This window comes from Drosophila grimshawi, unplaced genomic scaffold (assembly GCF_018153295.1).
Source record: "Drosophila grimshawi isolate 15287-2541.00 unplaced genomic scaffold, ASM1815329v1 contig_848, whole genome shotgun sequence".
Lineage (NCBI taxonomy): Eukaryota > Metazoa > Arthropoda > Insecta > Diptera > Drosophilidae > Drosophila > Drosophila grimshawi.
The window spans coordinates 19,995,110-20,016,817 of record NW_025063692.1 but is presented as its reverse complement, the minus strand read 5'-3'; the positions used below and the strand labels follow the sequence as shown (position 1 = coordinate 20,016,817).

General features: G+C 36.4%; 2 protein-coding genes across 2 annotated transcripts in view; one reads left to right on the top strand and one right to left on the bottom strand.

Moving 5' to 3' along the window:
• Positions 1-21,708, top strand: part of LOC6565297 (eye-specific diacylglycerol kinase) — a 118,435-nt gene that overhangs the window by 43,582 nt on the left and 53,145 nt on the right. The gene's annotated exons all lie outside the window — the stretch shown is intronic.
• LOC6565294 (farnesol dehydrogenase) lies at positions 16,163-17,755 on the bottom strand. Its single transcript, XM_001991378.3, has 2 exons — positions 17,163-17,755; positions 16,163-16,666 (listed from the first exon to the last, which is right to left on the bottom strand). Exons 1-2 carry the CDS (start codon positions 17,736-17,738, stop codon positions 16,490-16,492), a joined length of 753 nt encoding a protein of 250 aa, XP_001991414.2. The 5' UTR covers positions 17,739-17,755; the 3' UTR covers positions 16,163-16,489.

The window sequence follows — 21,708 nt, the reverse complement described above, 5'->3', positions numbered from 1 at the left end:
CGTACTCATTTTCCTTGTTGCTGTTGTTGACAAAGGCAAGGCGTGGTCCTCGCACCTGTTGCGGTCCATTTAACTTTTAACTTGATTTTCCATGTACGTGTTCGGTGTTGCCCCGACTGGCGTTACGGAAATAATGCAATTTAGCTTGTTGCTGTCTGTTTGTTTGTTTTTATTATTACACCCTATATCCATTAAAATCTGAAAGAAAGCGAATTTTAATGTTCAAGTGATATATATATATATATATATACATTTTTTTGTGACCCTTCCCCAGCCAGGCATATAAACTTATCAACTGTGTACGGTTATGTGGCAATAAGACAGTGTTTTAATCAATTTATTATATTTAACAGCCTTGTACAGCATATCTCTTAGTCGTTACTCATGCTGAGCGTTATACTTGGAGGAGGTGTGTGGACTTCGTATTCGTGCTGAGCATATTAAAAGTGTAAGCTGCAAAGTATGTTATCAAATTTTGTGCGCGTCCACATAATTGATAAATTATGCATAAAACTTGTGCATTGTGAAAATGATGTCCACGCCAGCAAGAGTTGGTCATATGGCAGCGCAACATTTTCGATGCTGCCACATGAATGACTCCAAATATATCTAATAGAGTGGGTCGATCTAATAACTATGATATATATATATATATATATATATATATATATATATAAATATATTTTTTTAAAATTGTGAAATCATTAAAAAAAAACACACACACTGAAAAAGAATTCAAATTAGTTATTTAGTGCAATTTTTCATTCATGCATTTCCCATAAATAATTTTTGGTATTAATGAAAAGGTAAACGACTATATATTTTGTGTAAATTATTTTTTGGCTGTTATATGAGCCGGTTCACGCTCACAAACGTTATTCTTCTCTCACTCTATCGAATAGTATATATTTGTTGTTTTAATGATTTTAAAACGCGTCGAAACCACATCAACCGACAGCACAAGAAACTTCGCTTTGTGCGAAATTTAAATGAATTAAATGTCAGCATGGTACACAAATTAAGAGCAGCGAGAGAGAGAGAGAGAGAGAGAGAGAGAGAAAGAGGGAGAGAGAGAGAAAGTATGAGTCGAGTCAAAAATCCTCAAAGTAAATAAAAAAAACAAAAACTGTTTTTATATATATACGTGTACATTTCAGTGGAGCAGCAACCAAGACCATTCCAGTGGTCGTCGAGTGCTGGGCGCTCGCACTCAGAATCATCAATGAAAGATACTGACGCTTTGTAGTGGTTTCGCCGGTTTTCCTCTCCGGCAATTTAATTTCCGCTGCTTTTTAATATGCAAGGCAAACGCTTTATTTTAATTGCCCATAACGTACACTTGACTTGCACACACGCCTAGAGCGCAATATATAGATGAAATGAGAGTGGGACATTTTTATTTTGAAAGTGTTGCACAAATTATGCCCACTTTACTAATGTATATTTTTATCCATGCAGGCTCTTCGATTCCTATACATATACACTGTACATATATTAATCATGAATACTCGTATACACTGTTCACAAATGGTTCTTGTTTGTGGTGTGAGAAATCGGTTCTGCCTAATAATTTTAGATGACTCCAGTCTAATGGCAATTAGGCTATTCACTTATTATTAACTATTGCACAACAGCAACTTCTATAGTCAACATTGCCAGCATTGCTATCAAAATACCAACATTTTTTTTTTTTTTTGTACATTTCTGAGGTAATTAAGCATACTCAATTTAAAGATATTTTGATATATTTTTGAGACATTTAAAGCTTGTAATTAAGGAAATGGATTTAAATAAGAAGCCGAGGGGTGCAGCGAATTTCATTGTGTGTGTGCTCCAAAATTTAACACGAGATAGTTAAGTCGAAGTCAACTAAGTCAAATAAGGAAAAGTGTGCGATTGGTTGCCACAAGTGATAAATACACAAAAATCCCATTTGGTCTATTTGAGCTCCTGTGTTTATTAGACGTTGCTGTGGGCCAATTGGGAGCTATGTAATTAATTTCGACGCCTTGTAATAATAAATTCGCTGACGTGCGCCAATAATTAATGACAAAATTTCAAAGCTTTGCGCATTTCAACAAATTACATTTATATTTTCAATTAATTTGTTTCTATTGTGGTTGCTGCTGTTTGGGCAATCTGGTGTTGCTGCAATATTATTAAAAGATAATATAATAAAGACATTTTTTAACGAATCCGACGGACAGACAGTGTATCGAAAATTGCAGAGCCCAATATATCAAAGTGTATTGAACCAATATTAATACAAACAATTGTTGACAGTTTAAGTTAAATATAATTCCACAAAAATAATAATCCGAGTTTAAAAGTCGTGTTAATCTATGCAAATCCTATAAATATGCAGAATTTTGTCGACGGCATCTGAAATTTTCTTTTTTGATAATTATCTTTAACACAATTCATTATAACATAAACGATTAATGTAATGCGCTCCATGCAATTGAGGATCGATAAATGTAATGAACGTGATTCTAATATGAACGTGAAATAAACATCAAAAGAAATGGAATGTTACATTATTAATTAAATGAACTGAAGGCCAATTGTGTGTTATTTGCTAAGGTTATTTGGACATTTAATGACGTATGATTTATTAATTATGATTATGTCCGATGTCCGGTGTCCGATGTTCGATTGCCATTAAAATTGTGTTGAGCGTAAATTCACAAATTCAGTCCTCCCAATCTGCCACTCAACAACTTTGACAATTGCCCAACTTATCAACACTAGTGTCAATGGTGCTCATGGGAGAGTGAGAATTGAGTGCGGTATGAGACAAGAACATTGAGTGTTGTTGGCCTGTGTATAATGGGTATAGAGGGTGCAAGGAGTGGTTGTTGTAGTAGCTTCATAACTGGCACGCAATCGTCTAGAAAATCTACGCCAGCATAACCGCAGCAATGTGGCAAATAGGGGAAATAGAAAAAAGGCCGTTTTCTGCTGCTGCCTCTTTGCGTGTCACTGAACTTTTGCTGTGGCGACATTGACTTCAGGCTAAACAATTTTATGGGATGCCGCATTGCGATGGTCCATACCTTCTCATTGAATGCGCTTATGACTGTAGCGATGAATATAACAATCGAATTATATAGGTTGTTTATTACAATTTTAATTGAAAAATTGCTCAAAAATCAATTTGAATTGCAATGCACATCAATTTCCATAATTAGACCAATTTCACTAATTGTACGAGACTTATGAAAATCGGTAGGGGCAGAGAGATGAGGGGAGAATATATGCTGAGTCAGCATAAAGTTCCCAGCGCTTCCGACTCGCTTATAGCTTTGGCTCTCTCATCTGTACTAGGTACAGAGGCTTATTTTCAAATGAATAATGAAATCAGCTGCTTGAAGCAAACTGGCAACAAGGCAGAAAAAAAAGAAAAAGAGAAAGAAAAACAGCAGCCCCCTCAATAATTCCTTTTACCCTTTCAAGCTAGGCCACATTTTTGTTATTTTATAATTGCCGCTGTGTGTGTGTGTGTGTTGTGTGTGTATTGTTATTATTGTAGCTGTTGCCAGTGGCTGCTGCTCATTTCACTGTTTGCTTTTTGTAAGTCCTTCGCCTTTTGTTTAACTAGACCAGACCACATCATACCATACACACCAGAGGCAACCAGACTGGACCAAATCCAAGCAAGCCCAACACAATTCAACCAAACCCGACCACACCAGAGTAGCCCAAACACCATCAACAATCCATACCCAGCACAATTGGGAGGCAGGGCTGGGAAGTTCCCAGTTACACTGCTGCTGGTGAAGGGGCAAATTATACATTAAAAGCAAGACAAAAAGAATAAAATTTACCTACCAGATTTAAAACAGATTTTAACCAAACAAAGCCTTAAAATATGGTATGTATAATCGAAAAAAAATAAAAATATAAAATCACTTTATACAATGTTGGTTTAACACACTTATAGATAATACTTGTTTAGTAAAATTATTAAAATTGACAGAAACTAAAATGATGTGCTTATCACGTATATCCCATTTGCACAATATTACAGGGTGTACAAATAACCCAACTCCTCAACAATCGCATTAATATTTAATGAAATATAAATAATATATTGAAAAGGGAGGGAAATGAGTCAGAGAAAAGCAGCAGCAGCAGCAGCAGCAGCGTGAGCATTGGGAGGTGGGCAAAAACAAGGGACCACATCCTAAGCAGCAGCTCATGTGCATGAGATTGTTGTCGTTTGGGCATTTGCTTTATTTTCTCGTGAAACATACACAAAACGAAATTTAATTTAAGTATAATATTGATTTGTTGTAAGCCAAACGAGCGGTATTTACATTTATTGATGTTTGGTAGATATGAGAAAAACAACCACAAAATTTAAACGATGTCATAAAATATTTAGGGATCAACGCTGAAAAAAAGAAATGTAATAACTTTCTACTTATGTTTGTATCAATTATTTAAAATACAAAAATATTAAGATGACTTTCGTTCCTTATTTTCTTTTCTTTATCATACAAACTCAACTTAAACAAAGCTGTACAATAACAGTGAATATTAGTCTAATAGACAAACTGAAATATTAACTGGTTTAGTTCGTGAATCTGTTGTCTTAAAGTCTGTGAACAGTTGGCGGGTAGTGATACTTAAAAATGCACAGCATCTCGATAAGCAAAATCACTGCGTTAGCAGATATATATATATATTTATATATTAGTTGGCATTGAAGTGCAGAATTCCATTAGTTACATAGAACAAGTGTTCTGTTGGGGGTGAGTAGCAGATTCGTATTTGGGACTCTTTGCATCTGTCGAGCGTCAAGCGGACACATTAAACATCATTTAGACTAAGATCTGACACTTTTCCTTAGCCACAAATTTTAATTTCCGTCTATGCTGCCTGGATTTTTGATTTTAGTATTATTTCACAACAGTGGCCTGTGTAGTATAGTAGAATTATTAGAGATTTTAAAAACAGCAATGGAATGGTAATACGTAGTTGGTAGGTTGGTAACTGAAAAAAATTAAATTCAATTATATTCAAAGAAAATCATTAACATTAAAAATTAAAAATCGAAGAGTAATAGAAAGAGTTTCATTAACGAAAGGAGTAACATTATTTGATATTATTATAAGAGTAACATGAATACATAAATAGAAACAGTCACGGCAAATTTACTCTCTGCACCGGCTTATCAGGTTCAAATGCCCACAAAAGTATGCTATAAAAATCATATGTCCTTTCGTGGTCATTTGTTTGTGTGCATGGACTTTCTGAGTGCTTTGATTTAATTAGGATTGACTTTAGCTTGTTTGCTTGTGGTAAAAATGCATGCCATTGAAATTTACGCTTGTCCACTCGACGATTGCAACCAATTCAATTCAATATCAACCAATTAGTCAAAGTGGTTTGCATGAAAAAAAAAAAAAAATAAAGTAAGTGCAAAACTTCGAGTGACATTTTTTAAAGATTGGCTATCTTAGATACGTCGAAAAAATACAGACGCTTGCAGACCGTACTTTATATTTGAATTTTATTTCAAATTTCAGAAATGGACGGATATACATTTATAGTATATGATCTGGTAATCCAATGTAAATGAGTCAGCTTGGTTCGGATATTGATATCGATTGGTCCTCTGACAGCTGTATGATATAGTGATTCAAATTCATACCTTATCGGGTCGGAGACATCTCTTTCAATACAAAATTTGATCAAAATGTTTGCATGACTTGGCAATATATAAACAGAAATTTACTTGGATTCTTTTCATACAGATTAATAATTTTATTAATTCTCTCACATATATGTGTTTCGATATATGTGCATATGTTTGTGATTTGATTCAATTATGTTTACCTCTATGAAACTAGTTAAAGTTTAAGCATAATGAGTCAACGAAAACCAAATTAACTTATTCATTAGTTTTACCTGACTGCTGCCACAATTTCAACGTTTCGCTAACAGACGTCAGATGATTGAAATTTGAGTAGAATTCACCTTTTTGCAATTAACATAAACTTTGACAGCAGAATTCGAAAGCGAACCTTATAACTTTAAATTGATCTGAAAAACTCGGCACCCCCAAGCCCTATAAAAAGTTTCTAAAAGTGCCATCAAGTCAAATGACGAGCAATAAAAATATTCAATACTTATAATGGGCAAATTTCTGCCGCTCTCGCCAGCGTTGACAGAAGGAAATCACCATCAGTAGAGTTGCTTATGCATTGCGATGGGAAAACAGTTCGACCAGTTATCAACACTGTTCTGTTGACGAGCTGTTCAATTGATTTTCATAGTCCCTTCCAGCTCTCATCTTTCCCTCTCTGACAATTATACAATCAGTGAGATACGAGATGCGGTTGCCTGACGCTTAAGATGAATTATTAAGTGGCATTGACTACACCCACACTTTTTCAATTGGGAATGCGAATGTGGATGAATGATTGCCCGTCATTTGAATTGTAAAATGTGCATTCGATTCGGTGATTCGAGCGATAGAAAATCGTTATACTTATCGCGTGGGAAATGGCACGTCTCCAGCCACAAAAAAAAAAAAATAAATAAAAAATAAAATAGAAAAAGAAAAAAAAGATAAATAGAAATAATAATAAAAATAAATGAATACATAAATATAGAAATAAAAATCAGTAAAAACTAGAGCATAGTCGGGACTGTCCGACTGGCAGATCAAATGAAAACCAATTTATTTGTTGATATTAACTTTAACACATTTCATGAAGTATCTAGCTTTTCAAATTCTGAGACATTTATGCTCGCACAGACTTAAGACTCTGCCTGTTTTAGACACTTAAGGAACTTCATTAAACCCTTTATACTCATTTTATTTTTTTTTGTGTACAGGGTATAGAAAAAATGAAGACCATTAGTCGGCTGATGTCCACAAATATGCGACATGAGCCTGCGGCACTGATGTTTTCGATTTGCTCTGATTTCATTTCATGTTTTTTTTTTTTTCTTTTTGATTTGCTTGATTTGCCTTATTGGCTGCCCAGAGATTCGCAGAAAAAATAATTTTATTTGTTTTCTTTTTATATTTTCTTTTTGCGTATTTTCTTTGCACCATTTTGTTGCTGTACTTTTGTTTGCACGTAATTGTTCCTGTTTGTGTTTTGCTCTGCATTGCTTCAGTGGCTGATGCTGATTCTGACAACAGGTCCCCGGGCATACACAGTGTCCAAAAGAGACACTGTGGTCTGAGAGGGTTGGGGTATGGCACTTCGAATGCCTTTGCGTCGCTCGTGCATGATTGCCAGACACTCAACAACTTTTGGGAACGTTGGTCATACGACGCGAGTTCATTTTTGTTGTTCATTTCTTCTTCTTGTTGTCCTGTGACTAAAGTCAAATAAGAAAACTAATTCTAACGAAGGCAGCTGCAGGTGGCCAATAGTCTCAGTGGCCCCGCCTATTAAATAGCCCCTGTTTTTGATTTATAGCTGCCAATGAACTTAGACGCTTCTGCTCTTTTCCCTTTTGTATGGTTTACGTTTTCACATTGGCCAATTTATAAGTTTATTTGCTTATGCGGGTGAACAGTTCGGAAATTTTCTTATGCCCTGGACATTTAACCCAGCCACAGCAGCAAAAGGAACAGTAAACAATATCCATTGAAAACTAATGATGTGGAAAGTAGAAAAATTGCCTGCAGTTAGCTGCCTAGCTAGCAGACCTCAGCAGCAGAAACGGCCCCGAGGGGTGGAGCTCAGTTGCGCTGAAATTAAGAGCGACTAAGAAGTATTCACTTTATTATTGACTGGCATATTTTCTTATAGTTTGCAAATTTACATATTGTACATATATGCACCGATCTACATGATTAATTTGAACAGACAAGTCGATCTAGACATGTCTGTCTATCTTTTTGACAGACCTTAAGACAAGTAAAGATTTGTGTGCAGAGTATCTCCTCATCGAGCAGTCTTTTTTGGTAACTTGGGCGGATAATGTTTGAAACGGACTCTCCGTTTTTATAAAGCCTTTATAAACTTGCTACATAATTTATTACAATTAAAGTAAGTGAGTTTATAATACATTACTCAGGGAAAACGAAGCTAAATACTTTTAAATGCCAATAATGTCCATACAACCAATTTAAAGAACACGCCTCAAAATCGATTCATGTTTACAGAGTAAATGACAGCTAAATATCGAAATATGTCATAAAATCAATAATTAATTTCAAGCTTAAGTGGGATAGAATTTCGGACATTTTGACATTTAAAGTTCACAAACCTCTAAATTTAAAATGTAAACGCATTTAAAAATGTCAAAACTTAACCGACTTTCATGCCTGATGCTGTTTTTAGCAATGAGTAATTGAAATTAAAAATATTATATATGTAAACAATATTTAAAAGTTTGCGATTATTTTATGTTCGTAAAATGTATATACATTGCTTATGAATACTTAAATTTGTATTTTAAAATATATATATATATATTTAAATTGAGCTATGTATTCAAAAGATAGCATTGAAGTGAAATTTAGCATTCTCAAGTGTAAGTAGTGCCTCATGAAAAAATCGTATTGGCAATTTGGCACTTGTGTTCCGCCCATTAGGCACAGAGTGTTTCACCGTGTCGAAAAAAAAAAATATAAAAAAAAAACCGGCAGCTGGGAAATGAACAAATAAACAAAACTTCAGTCAATGTGCCCTACCGAATCTGTTTGGCTGATTGATTTTTAAATGTGCGCAATCAATAAAACAAAACACAAAATACAAAAAAATTGAATATAACAACAGCTCTGAATCAGATCCGGGGCACCATAAACCGTATAAGGCCAATCCAAACATCAGTGACGTCAAATGAAATGAAAATTTGAAAAAGATAATATACGCAAAGCTCGAAGTCTACTCAAAAATACTTTCGAAAATATATTCATTCACAGCACGCACACACACACACACACACACACACACTCACACACACACACACAAACATATTATTGTTTATCTTTGTTGTGTAGTACTTAAGCTAATTTCTGTCTAGTGGGGCGTAAGTAGTTTTTCAGCTTGTGGCTTGAGTGACCAATGCTTTGGTTCTGGCCTAGCTGAGCGGACAACTCTGAAGTGTACATTTGCCATTATATATACATATATATATATACACATACATATATGTGCACATATATACACACAGCTCTTTCTTTCGTTACCATTTATGTCGTTATAAAATCAATTATTATTCTATTCATATGCAATTTCTTTGACTGTCAATTCGAATCTTCAAATGACATTGATAAATTCCTGCAGTTAATATTTCTGCCTGGTGCTTATATGCGATTCGCTTGCCAATTGAATTCAGTTTCGATTTACAGTTTTGTAATGAGTGTTTTACTATTAATTTATAGATTTTTCTTCAGCTAATGTTCATGCTTAATGTACATAGCTTTAGTAGTATTTGTGTTCTCCAGGAATACTTTGCTGGCCTTAAGTAAGTGGAATTAGTTGTCGATTTTAAGTGATTTAGATTAGTAGTCGCATTTTATATGTAATCTTATTGATGGTATTTCGAGTTTCTGCTGTTTTATTCTCTTATTAAATGCGTTCAACTAAAATGAATAGAAATTGATTTACAATTTGGGAAATTCACGTATCTGTTGATTATTTTAAAAGTATTTCGCTTTCACTTATCAGAGTGTCATCATTCGGTAATAATTTAATTTAGATATAATAAACCGTGCTTATGGATTTACCTGATTAAATTTACTCAACACTCATCAATCTTACTTATCTCCTATATAATGACGTAAGTATCACTCAAAACAATGCATATCTGAAAAAGTTTATCTTATCTATTGTTTATTATAATAATATAGACTGACTTTATTATCTATCAATTAGCTTCGATTGGTTGACGGAGCTGAGATTTATTTTTAGATAGGTTTGAAAATCCTCTTTACCATATGCATTCCAAACTTACATATATATTTATTTCTCCCGCCCCTAGCTATATTTTTAATTTGTAATGCATTTTAAGAAAAACATTTTCGTAATTGAAATATAATTTTGTTGTTTTCAGTCAGGTTTGAAAAGAATCCGGCCTTGTTTTTTTGTTCCTCTCTGTTATGACTGACAGCTGCTGTAATTGGCATTTTAAATAATAATACGAGTACAAAAATAACTCAGTGCAGAACTCACAGCAATCCGTTCAGTCAGGGATTCACAATTAGCTGGTTTTGAGTACTCCCTGCTGGCCGGTGGCACAAACTTTTGCACTTTGGCAACTTTATAGACAGTCCAATCACGTCATCTCCCCATTCGAAATTAAGAACTTCATAACAAGTTTGCACTGCTGCAACTTTATATAATTCCTTTTATTTGCTGCAGGAACATTTGCGTTTACTTTTCTTTGTTTTTAAATGCCCTGTAGTCAAAAAAAAAATATGTGATTTAAAAAAGGGTAAGCTGAAGTTGTGAAAGCAGCCGTCCTATAATATTAAAATTGTTTATGACGTAATTACTTAATGGGTCAAACTGCCACAACTCGGAACAAAATACCATTTAAATAGATAGTAGATAGTAGATAAAAGTACATATAAAAAACGTCTTTATAGATTCAATTTTCGAAGTCGATTCATCTCATTGCTATCGAGCGTTGGTTTCCTGAAAGACTTGTGTTCCAGTTTTGTGTATTCATTGAAATTAATGCAACTCACACCTTTTGAGGTCAACCTTAATTGATGAACATTGAAAAGAGTATTTGCGGAATGTATGGAAAAGGAAGGTGTAGAAAGAAGAGAAGCAATCAAAAAACGCACAGCTTAAGCCCAGCAAAAAAAAAAAAGAAAGAGAAATAAAAAATATGACATGCACTCGTACAAACGAGGTATCAGGCCATGCCATCTTTCACTTTCCATACCATACCATACCAGCCCAATAATTGCATAAAAAGCTGCTGTTGCTGGCTCTGTGTGAACGTGGCATTGAGAGCTTCTCGACAAAACTTGAAAGTTCGTTGGCTTGTGTCGAAAGCCACGCAGACAGTTGCCTTTCTCCTCTTTTTCTGCTCGCTGCTTATGTTTTCCGGTTTATGCTTTATATTCTGCTGAATTTATTTCGGGCCGGGCCGGGCTTGGCCGGGCTTGGCCGGGCCGTAGGGAAGCTCGTTCTTATGCACGTGATGCGTGCTGCTGACAGCTTCAATGCACCTGAATAGCTTGCTGCGTTTTTCGATTTAACGAGCTGCCTCAGAGATGAGGTGACGGGTTGGCTTATGTGTAATGTTGATTACATTTGTGCACAATGCGGCGTTTACGCACTTTTTAATAACAGCGCGCAAGACAAGCGAGTGCATAATGTCGAAAGTCATCTTCAAAATGATGAAGCAATGCTTTCTTTGTGAAACAAACTGTATTCCATATATGAATGCATATATTTTCCTATAACTGCAGCAATTGCGGCAACAAAGCACGCAAAAGCAAACAAAAAGTGTGACAGCGAACGGAATGCGCCAAACTGCAGCAACAACAGCAACAGCAGGAACAACAGCAACAGCAGCAACAGCAGCAGCAACAGCAGCCACAGCAACAGCAACAGCAACAAAAGTCGACCCCTTACTAATAGCATTGCAAAATGTATTATATAAAAGATGACGACATTGTCTAGCTGACTGCAGGCGCCACACAGTTGCGGAAACGGAAGCTCAGTCGTTAGGCAACAACACCTGCTGCGTTTTCTTTCGCTTTCTGCTTTTCCGCCATCTTTCTCCATTTACACCTCCAACATTTTTTATAAGTGCTTGTGTGTGTGCGTGTGGCAACCTGCTGTTTCAATAGCTGCTGGCCAACATCAGAGTGTTGATATGATTGCATTGAAATGGTTTCTGGTTAGGAAATACATTTAAATATGACAGTTCAAATGTAAGCGGTTAACTTCATATTTTCCTAAGCACAATGGGATTTGAATCTTTAGTTCACTTTTGAATCTTTTCCCAAATATTCAATGCGCATTGTTTTGCACAGTGTTAGTTTTATTGTATCGATGCCATTGTGATCTGCACCGTTCCAATTTATTTCTTTTCGCAACAGCTCAATTTATATGCATATGTTTCACTTTTCTTTCACTTCTATTGTTTTATTTTAATTCTTGCATATTGGCTACTGCCCTTATATTTTTTTAATATTCGTCCCGGAGACTTTAAGAGCTGGATACTTTAAGTTTCGAATATTTGCTGTCGCGTACCATCCTTAGATAAGTTTATTTCATTTTATCCATAGTATCGATCAAAACAAATTACCTTAAGACAAGCTGGCTCATGCGTTTTTGCATATTTAATTCCTACTCAAAATCATGCCTTTTACTGGGCATAAATTATCGCTAAACAGTTCATGCATACAAAAAACAACATTTCCTCGGATTTTGTACAACTCTTCCATATTAACAGCTTTCACCACAACGCTTTACCCGTCTCAGAACAGACTAATAGGTAGTTACGGGCAGCCTTTTTATGGACACTAGCCAAAAAGTTATTGGGCCCTCATAAGCTCCACCATTTTGCTTTTGCACTAAATAAAATTTTCATGTTCTATTTGCTTGGGTTGGTAAATGTGTGTTTCGCCCACTTAGCTTGTGGGCTAACGTCATTTTACAATGTGAAACAGCAATGATTTTAATGAAAATAACCAACATCGTGATTGTGATGGACATCAAATTTGTTAAATACTTGTTCATTCTAATCAAATTGTAAATTAATGCACTTCTCGCGCCATTGCTGTTCATTGGACACCCTGAGGGAAGGTCTGCACGAAACTTCGTTAGAATATTACATTCATCCTCAAATATAAGAATTATCCACTCGTGTTACATGTCAAGAGTAAAAAGGAAATTTCACTTGAATTAGCTCGGACAGTCTTATTTATTTTTATTGATACTGAAAGTAGCCAGGAATATTGGATTTGTGTAGCGTCCATCATGTCGTTGTTCCCTTCATCTGCCAGTCAATCCGTCCATTTCGAAGATAAATTCTGCAAACTTGAAATACATTCTATTTCCTGTAATGGTGTTGTGTGAATAACATTTTCGTTAAAGAAACTGACTTGTTACGAGTGTTATTTTTGGGCATATTACTTTGGTATGCAGCTTGGGAAGTAAGCTATTTGCTTTTGATTTTATTCGAGTTTCTAAAGATATATGGATATAAAGACATTTTGTTTTCCTAGCATTTCTTGTTACATATAAGCAAAATCAATTAATTAAAACTTAAATAATCGAACAAGGTTTTTTTTTCAAAGAATATTCCACATATTTCAACTGCATACACAGTTTGCATGTAGTACTTCGTCGTAATATCGTCAGCAAATAGTCAATTTTCAATTGCACTTCAGTGCTTCATTAAATTTTATACTTGATTACTGATGCCAAGATGAAATTTTCTCTGCTTTCCTTCCTCAAACTTTGCCACTTAAATTTGTATAAAAAAAAAACACAGTTCTGATTGCCAAAGAAAAACCCATTTCGCAATGTCAAAAATGTTCAAGGCAAATGGAGTGGAATAATTTGAATATTAGTTTATAGTACTGTTTGCCTGCATTCAAATGGGCCGAATTTGAAAGCGGCGCATCCGAAAATTCCCATATCTAATCAAAAAAGTGCACATTTGAAAATTGAATCCACTACGGAAATCTACCAAATCTAGTGCCAGTTGCTGTCGTATAGTGTGCCACTGCGCATTCAGTTGGTTAGTTGGTGACTAAATTGTGTGGCAGCAAAAGCAAAAAGAGAGCTGCTCCAAAAACGGATATTTCTTATGCAACACTTTTATACGGCAAACGACCTGCTCAAGTTCTTCACAAAAGCTTAAGGAAGTGAGCACCTTAACATTAGATGGTTTATGATTAATTTTCGATATCACATCCTGACTTTTATTATTGCAAACATTTGAATGAATCATAATGCAATACGGTTTCATTAGTTTTCCTTTTTATCATAAGTCTTTTGCGTTGACATTGACTACATTTGTATAATTTGATGCTTCCAATCAAATTTGTTGCTTGTGTCACTTGATTTCTATTGTGGGTGGTACATTTTTGTGGACACTGTGTCAACAGTTTATTTTAAGCCTAAAAGCAACCAGATTTGTAGAGTAGGTCTACAAAAAGCTTTACTGTATTCCATTATCAATCTTAGGCAATTGTAAGCTCAATTTTTTGTTGTTGTCATCATGTGCAAATGTGTTTAGAACGAGTGTATATATATAAGTATATATATGTATATGTATGTATATAAGTGTATTTCTGTTTAGCCTGTTAAGATATTCTGTGCTTCTACTGCTTACAAAAAAATTAAATTTTCATTTATTGTTTACTTACACATCAATATTCCTATTTTGCTTGGCAATTCGTCTACGGTCTACGGTTGCTTACTGCTTGTTTCATTCATTGTAGCTATATTTGAAATAGCATTCGCGATATTCGAGGTATGTTTGGGTAGGTTATGCAATGTTGTTGTACGTTGCTTAGATGTCAATAACAGGAAGCGTAGCCGTAGCCGTAGCCGTAGCCGTAGCAACAAAGCCCGGCATTATGGGCAACCAACGTAAGTGAAATGCTTTGTTGCACTCAACTCTGCTGACCAGCAGCTTGTTCTGCTGCCAAACTGTTGAAAAATACAAATGCAATCACACACATAATGGAACAACATTCTGGACGGAACTTTGTGCTTGACCACAGGAATACGGGCCATGTGCCAAATACAAGCCAAGTGCAGTACTCTACTGTATACCATGTCAAAGACTAGCAGCGCCTCTTCTAAATCCACAAAAAAGTAAAAATAATAATAATAAAATAACAGAATAAATGCTTTAGACGGGAGTACATAATTCAGGAATTCCTTGCTGTACTCTGCCCTTAAATATTTACTAAATATTTTAAGACATTCTCTCTAGTTTTACTATCAAATTTTCATTAAAATTGAATAACAAGGATTTCTATTGATAGTTCTGATGTTATATTATTTGCATTTGTGTTTTTTTTTTGTATATGCTTAAGTAGACCTTAGCACGCAACATATTTTTAACTCACGTTTGAGATTAGGATTAGTTCATATAATTTCGTTTCATTTTAGCGTTAGCTACCAAGAAAGTCGTATTATTACTTAAGAGCTTTACATCATTAATATTAATGGGTAAAACTAACAATTTAAGTAAACATTTTTGTAGATATTTTAAAAATTGAGTTGCTTGCGTTGGGCGGCAATGCGAAAGCTTTAGTGCCTGCCCCCGACATACAAGGAAATGTTTGCCCAGAGCCAGTGCAATTTGCCCCCATGTGTTGCAATTTTGGTTTTGCTTTTGGGTTGTCAAGTGCGAGGAGTGGCAAGGGTGTCATGGGTGGCACTGTTGTCAAAAGTTTGTCCTATATGACATTTGTTATAAATTTAATTAAAACAAAATGCCTGAAATGAGGGAAGTGAAGTGCAAAGCTGCGGCTGACAAAAGTTGTCTAACTGGATGCCACAGGCAGACAGGGAGACAGGAAGACATAAGGAGAAACAGACAGACCGACAGACAGACAGGCAGCTGCCTCATCTGCTTAAAAAACAAAGCAACTGCCAAGTTGTAAGCAGGCTCTTTCTCTCCCCATCACACACATATCACACTCACAATTTTCGATAAGGGTTACCGACGTGGGTCCTGCGCACACTGGAGTAGAAAAGAGACTGCCTCGACAGCTTTCCACTGTCAGTTAAAGGTTTTTTTTTGCTTTTTTTTTAAAGTTTGCGTTTTCCACTGAGCCGTTGTGCGGGCGAAAAAAATTGTACAATTCGTCGGAAATCCAAAAAGTTGGTTTTACTGTCTTGCCAATTTACATGGTTGTATGGCCCAATAACATCCTGACCAGTGCTTAACAGCGACAGTATATCGAATGTATATTATGTTGATAAAATATAGTTAAATACAATGATATCGATTGATAATGTGTAGAGGTTAATAATGCGCTATCATAATATTGATCATTAAGCGATTTATTTGAAAATGTTTAACCAAGTCATGCCCAATAGCCGTAAGAACTTGTTTAATAATTCAGTAGACAGCTTGTTGTAAAAATTAACATGTGTGCTTAACGAGTCAGTTACACATGTAACAGTAGGTCAAACCAATTGAAATACCACCACCTTTGTGGGCCCAATAGCAGTTACAACACAGTCGGTTATTACTTTATAAAACAGAATTATTTATTTAGCGTTGTTCTTGCACTGTAACGGGCGATAATAACAGCGACCATAATCATTACAATTATAATAAAATCGAAATGAAGCCCAAACAACAGAAAACTACAGACAAGATACACAGAAAGACAGAGAGTGAGCGACAGAGATAGCTAGATAGAGATAGATAGGTAGAGTGAGAGAAAGAGAGAGTCGTTGCGCTGATTTGATTATTATTATGTGTTGATAACATCGCTTGAACAACCCTAATGCCAGCAATAGACATCGACACTGGCAACAACTGCAAACACGTGCGAACTTCACATCGCTTATCAGTACCATTCTCCAACTGCACGAAGCGTTATCTCCTGGACTTGGGCGTGCGGCGGGGTAGAGAGGGCATAGATTACTGCTTGAGCTACATCGTTTGCCTGTAAGATAACATCGCCAAGCTGTGCTTTTGTCTCGTCGGGCACTATCTCAGTAGATACCCAGCCAGGGTTGATGCTCTGTAAAAAAACAAAAAAAAAAATTAATCAAAAAACAAACTAAATAAAAATATTTGTTGATTATGTATGTGATTGTTATCGCAATCTTAAGCATTTTCAGATTTTATATATGTTTAAGGTCTATTATACAATATACCTTCAAATACGTTTATCTCGTTAAGACGTATACATGTTTATTAGATCTTTACTAGATAAGAATATTCGATAATTCCCTCGCATACTTCAAAGATTTCCAATTTGTTAAGGTTATTTGTTATTGGTTATTGTTGTTAAACTTGTATAATGTATTTCATCGCAGGCTCAACAGTAATTATTCGATCTCTTAGCTTAACTAGACTTCTGCTAAATACCTGAGATATCTTTTAATTTGAAATACTCTTAGTTGGCTTCTTGGCTTACCCATGTATTCCACTTATTGAATCTCTCTTTGTGTCTGTCCACAAGGTGCCTTTTGTTTGCACCATAGAACAATTGTATTGTCTCAACTAAAACTCACCGTTGTCTTGATCTTTTGTTTCTGTGTGATTAGTTCCTGTCGGCAAATCTCGTGAACGGCGGTCAATGCAAACTTGCTGGGCGTGTACACATTCAAACTGGGATCCTCCCGTCCTGGATTATAACCGGCAAGGCCAGCGGTGCTGTTGATGAAAAACAAATGCCCGGCCATCTGGCGGCGGCGCATACTGTTTGCCGCCAGTTTGGTGCAGTAGATGCTGCCCATTAGGTTGGTTTGCAGCACATCGCTGATGTCCTTGACAGGCATGTCCAGTAAGTGGCCGTCCCGTAGGATGCCCGCATTGTTAATTAGCACATCGATGCCGCCCAGCTTCTGTTCGATCCACTCAAAGGCGCTGTTTACCTGCGCCTCCGCGGAAACATCGCAGGCGTGCTGATGGAAACGCTTCTGCTGATCAGCGGGCAGTGATTGACGCAGCTGCTCGAGGCGGTCGGTGCGCCGGGCGAGGCCAACAACTTGTAGACCGGCCGCAACCAGTAGCTTGGCGCAAGCAGCACCAATGCCCGAACTGGCGCCAGTTACGACAGCAACCCGATTCTGCCAGCGCTCCATCATTGAATGAGTGAACGAATCAATCGATGCCGGTGCTGAGCATTCTATTTATACAAGCGCTGGCGCTGTTTATCAATGGTACAAGGCGCTCTCTCAACAGCTCTTTCGCCTCATGACGCTGCTATCTCTATCTCTACCTCTTTCTCTCATTCTCTCTTTCCTTCTTTCTCTTCCTCATTCTGCGCTGTGACATGACGTGTCGCTCGCTCACTGCTCTGTGCTGTGGAACAGGCCACCTCAAAGCAACAACAGCTGTTCTCGCGCTTTTCGGGTTCACTGTGCTGATCTGAACCGGCTCTTGGGGGCTTGATTATTTTTTGTTTTTGTTTTTTAGTTCTTTGCTCTTATCTGCTCGTTCAGCCCGGCTAGTGATAATAGCCCATTGGCTAAGGGTCCCACAAATTGTAGCTCACTTCTTTTCGCAACTCAGCGCAACTTTTGCTATGGTTAGTGCCAGTTAAAATTGAATTTTCTTTTTTTTACATATAATACCAAAATATTTATTTGTTTTTACTTGAGCTTTATTAAATACACTGCGTGTCTTATACAATGTTTTAACCTTGGATTTTATTGATTTGAATTGGGCTTGTCTTGGCTTATTCGTATTCGAAAATATATTGACATTGGACACAGCTAATCTGTAATAATTTTTATTTTTATTATTTTTGATTTCGGACTTTTGAAATCAATAAATGGAAAATGTAGTTAGTAGTCGCCGGCAAATATAAATATTTGTGAAAAACCAAATTGAAGAACAACTTTAATGAAGTGTATGAAAAATATCTTAATTTGTTTTTGACGAAATACGTACATGTTTTTAATAGTAGTTTAAAGCCGTAAACAAAGCGAAACTAATCCATTGCCTTGCCATTAAAAAAAAGTTGTGCACATATCAGTAAAGCTGTGAGGTTGACTTTTACGCGCAAATTAGCTGGTTGGCAAATGGGTTAATAAGGCTGCCGGCTATATAACCAACAGCTAACAGCCAACAGCCAACAAATAAAAAAAAAGCCAACTGTGTATGAGTTGGCATATAAGCCATATATTTGAAAATACATGTACATATGTATGCTATATGTACATACATATATGGGCCATTAAAAAAGCCAACATGCATTGCAGTTAAACGGCGCCTCAAGTTATGCCTTACCCAACAGCCGATATACATACAGACATATGTGTACATACGTAAATACAGACCTAAGCACACCTACCAACAACAGTGGAACGAACACATCCCCTTGCCACCACTTCAGATGGTATATGGCAGCCATATGTTGTAGAAGGATCTGCTTGGGTCTTTCTGCTTTATCACCGTTTTCGTTGTTTTTTTTTTTTTCTCCTTTTTTTTATGGAGCGCTCGTAACATTCAAGAGATGCTTAAATGGGAAACAATAAAAGCTCGATGAGTGGAGTGTGGAAGTGTGTTATAGTATGGGTGTGGGTGGAGGGGAACGCGGAGAAGTACTTGGTTTGGCTTTAGACCAAATTGGAACAGCTTCACACGGGGTTTTAACGAGCAAGCCTTTTTTTTTTTTAGTCTTACTCTCTCTCTCTCTCTCTCTCTGTCTCGCTCACTCTCCCACTCTTGTTTGTAGTCTTTCTGTCTTTTAATTTTTTTTTTTTTTCGTGCGTAACTGTATTATGTGTTGCAGCATGCTGAAAGTGTTTGCCCGTATTCATCAAATCACGACCGTCACTTTGCAGCACTTTATTATGCAATTACAAGTGCGAAACGTTCACAGGCAGCACTTAAATAAAAACTCGTCATATATAATACAAGAGCAGAAACAACAGTCTTGTGCCGCATGCCGCATGCCTCATGCCTCATGCCTCACGTGTATCACTATATCACCATATACAGATATTACTATGCATTCTATCAATCATGTCCTACCATCTGATTAACACTTGGCATTTTGCAAGCATTCTATTGTTGTTACTGCTGCATTACGCTCAGGATAAGGGACACAAAATGTCGCCAGCTAAGCTGCGCTCATCAATAATTTGTCGGCAATTTCTCGCATCTCATATTGATGCATGACAATTTGTATGGATTTTCCAGCTGTTCAACCTGACGGCAAACGCATCGCTATTGTCGCCCACGAGTCGAACTATGTCACTTTGCCACCTCATGCTCCTCCCCTGTCCTCTCTCTTCTCTCGTCTCGTCTCGTCTCGTCAGCGCCTTTATATATGTCATGCCCTGGGCGACTTAAGTTGTTGTTTTTATCTTTTCTTATATTTTTTTGCTTTAATGGTTTCTCGTTTGCGTCGCTAAACGTGTCAATAGACCTTTGTTTAGGTGTTCGTTTTGCGCATTTTTTCCATCACCACTTTGCATTTCTGTAAAAATTGTTACTAACGCAATGACGAAAGGCAAACGACAAAAATACATGTTTTAAATAGGAATTGAATTATTTGGCCCTTCTGCTGCTTTTATATAGCTAAGTGAATTGAATTGAGCTGTTTGAGCAGTTTGAGCTGTGCTGAATGCCAAAGTAAAACCGAATTCAGCCTTTTAACATAAAGTAATTGAGATTTTGCCCTAACCACTTAAATTCCCATATCTCAAAGGGTTATCACCTAAGAACAATGGCTTTATAAAACATGTTAGAATGATCTTGTCGCAACAGCTCCACTAGCAGTTTGTTCAATACGAAAATACGTTTGATTTGCCAATATCTGATTTTCCTATCCGATCCAAATGAAGTTTTTACAGTTTCTCAATAATGCAGGAAATTACAAGTCTCTTTAAATGAGAAAATATGTACCAAATTTGATATCTTTAGCTCTTATAGTCTCTGACACCGGCTGGTTCATGCAGACGGACATACATGTTTAAGTCGAGGCTGCTGTTGTTGCTAATCAAGAATATAAATACTTTATGGGGTCGAAACATGCTTGTTACATACCTTTTCACAACTTCATTATACCCTTGTTTTTTCCACTTTGATGGGATCAGTGTATAATTATAATTGGAAAGTAGAATTCTTTCCGCAATCCAGTTATGTGGTCAACACAATTTTTTTTTGGGTTAAAAGCCTTTTTGAATGAATATGTGTGTTTGAGTGTACGTTAGCTGGAAATACGCATAAATTATTTTGGGTACAGATGCCAGACCCGCGCTGTCAGTATTTTCTGTAAATTTAATTTAAAAACTGTTCTACAAGTGATGAACAACCAGCAGCAGCAGCAGCAGCAGCAAATGATGAACAATACGCTGCAAAATGCGAGACCCACATAAGTGTAAGGACTCTTAAGGCTTAGCCTGTATGATGTGTGTAGTCATTATCAATGAAGATGGTTGTGTGTGTGTGTGTGTGTATGTGCGGGTGTGAATGTGTGTAATTGGCGGCTTACAACGGTTTATCAACAGGCAAAGCAGCAAAGCAGCAAAGCACAGTTAATTTCACTTGTCTGCCTAATTTCGCTCTCACGTTCTCTCTTTGGCGCTCGTTCATTAAGTTTCGCTTGAATTGAAAATATTTTGCAACATTTTGCAATATTTTGCGCTTTTTTCTTTTTTTTTTTCTTGCCAATATATGTTGACAATCACAGTGTAGAAACTCCGACTCCGGCTCCGGCTCCGGTTGCAGCCAAACTGTCGCCTCGTTTGACTGCTCAAATTGCCATTAACAACGATTTGCTGTTTCTTAGCCCTCGCCCATTGGCTGCCATCATCAAAGTCCTTAGCTCCCTGCCATTCACATAATATTATGTATGTATCTACGTACTTACATATATTTTCCACTGAATGCGTATTAGGATGGTGTCATGGCTTTAATCCAGACAAGAGCAGACAGTGTGCTGGAAAAGCATATAGTTAAATTAAGTTTGTCCATTAAATGCAAAAGAAAAACTTATTTTATGTTCCCGAGGCTACTTCTTTTTTTAAGTCACATTTCACAGCATTAAAATACAGTTGTAATTACATTTAAATATAAAATCATAAGCCAATTTGAAACATATAA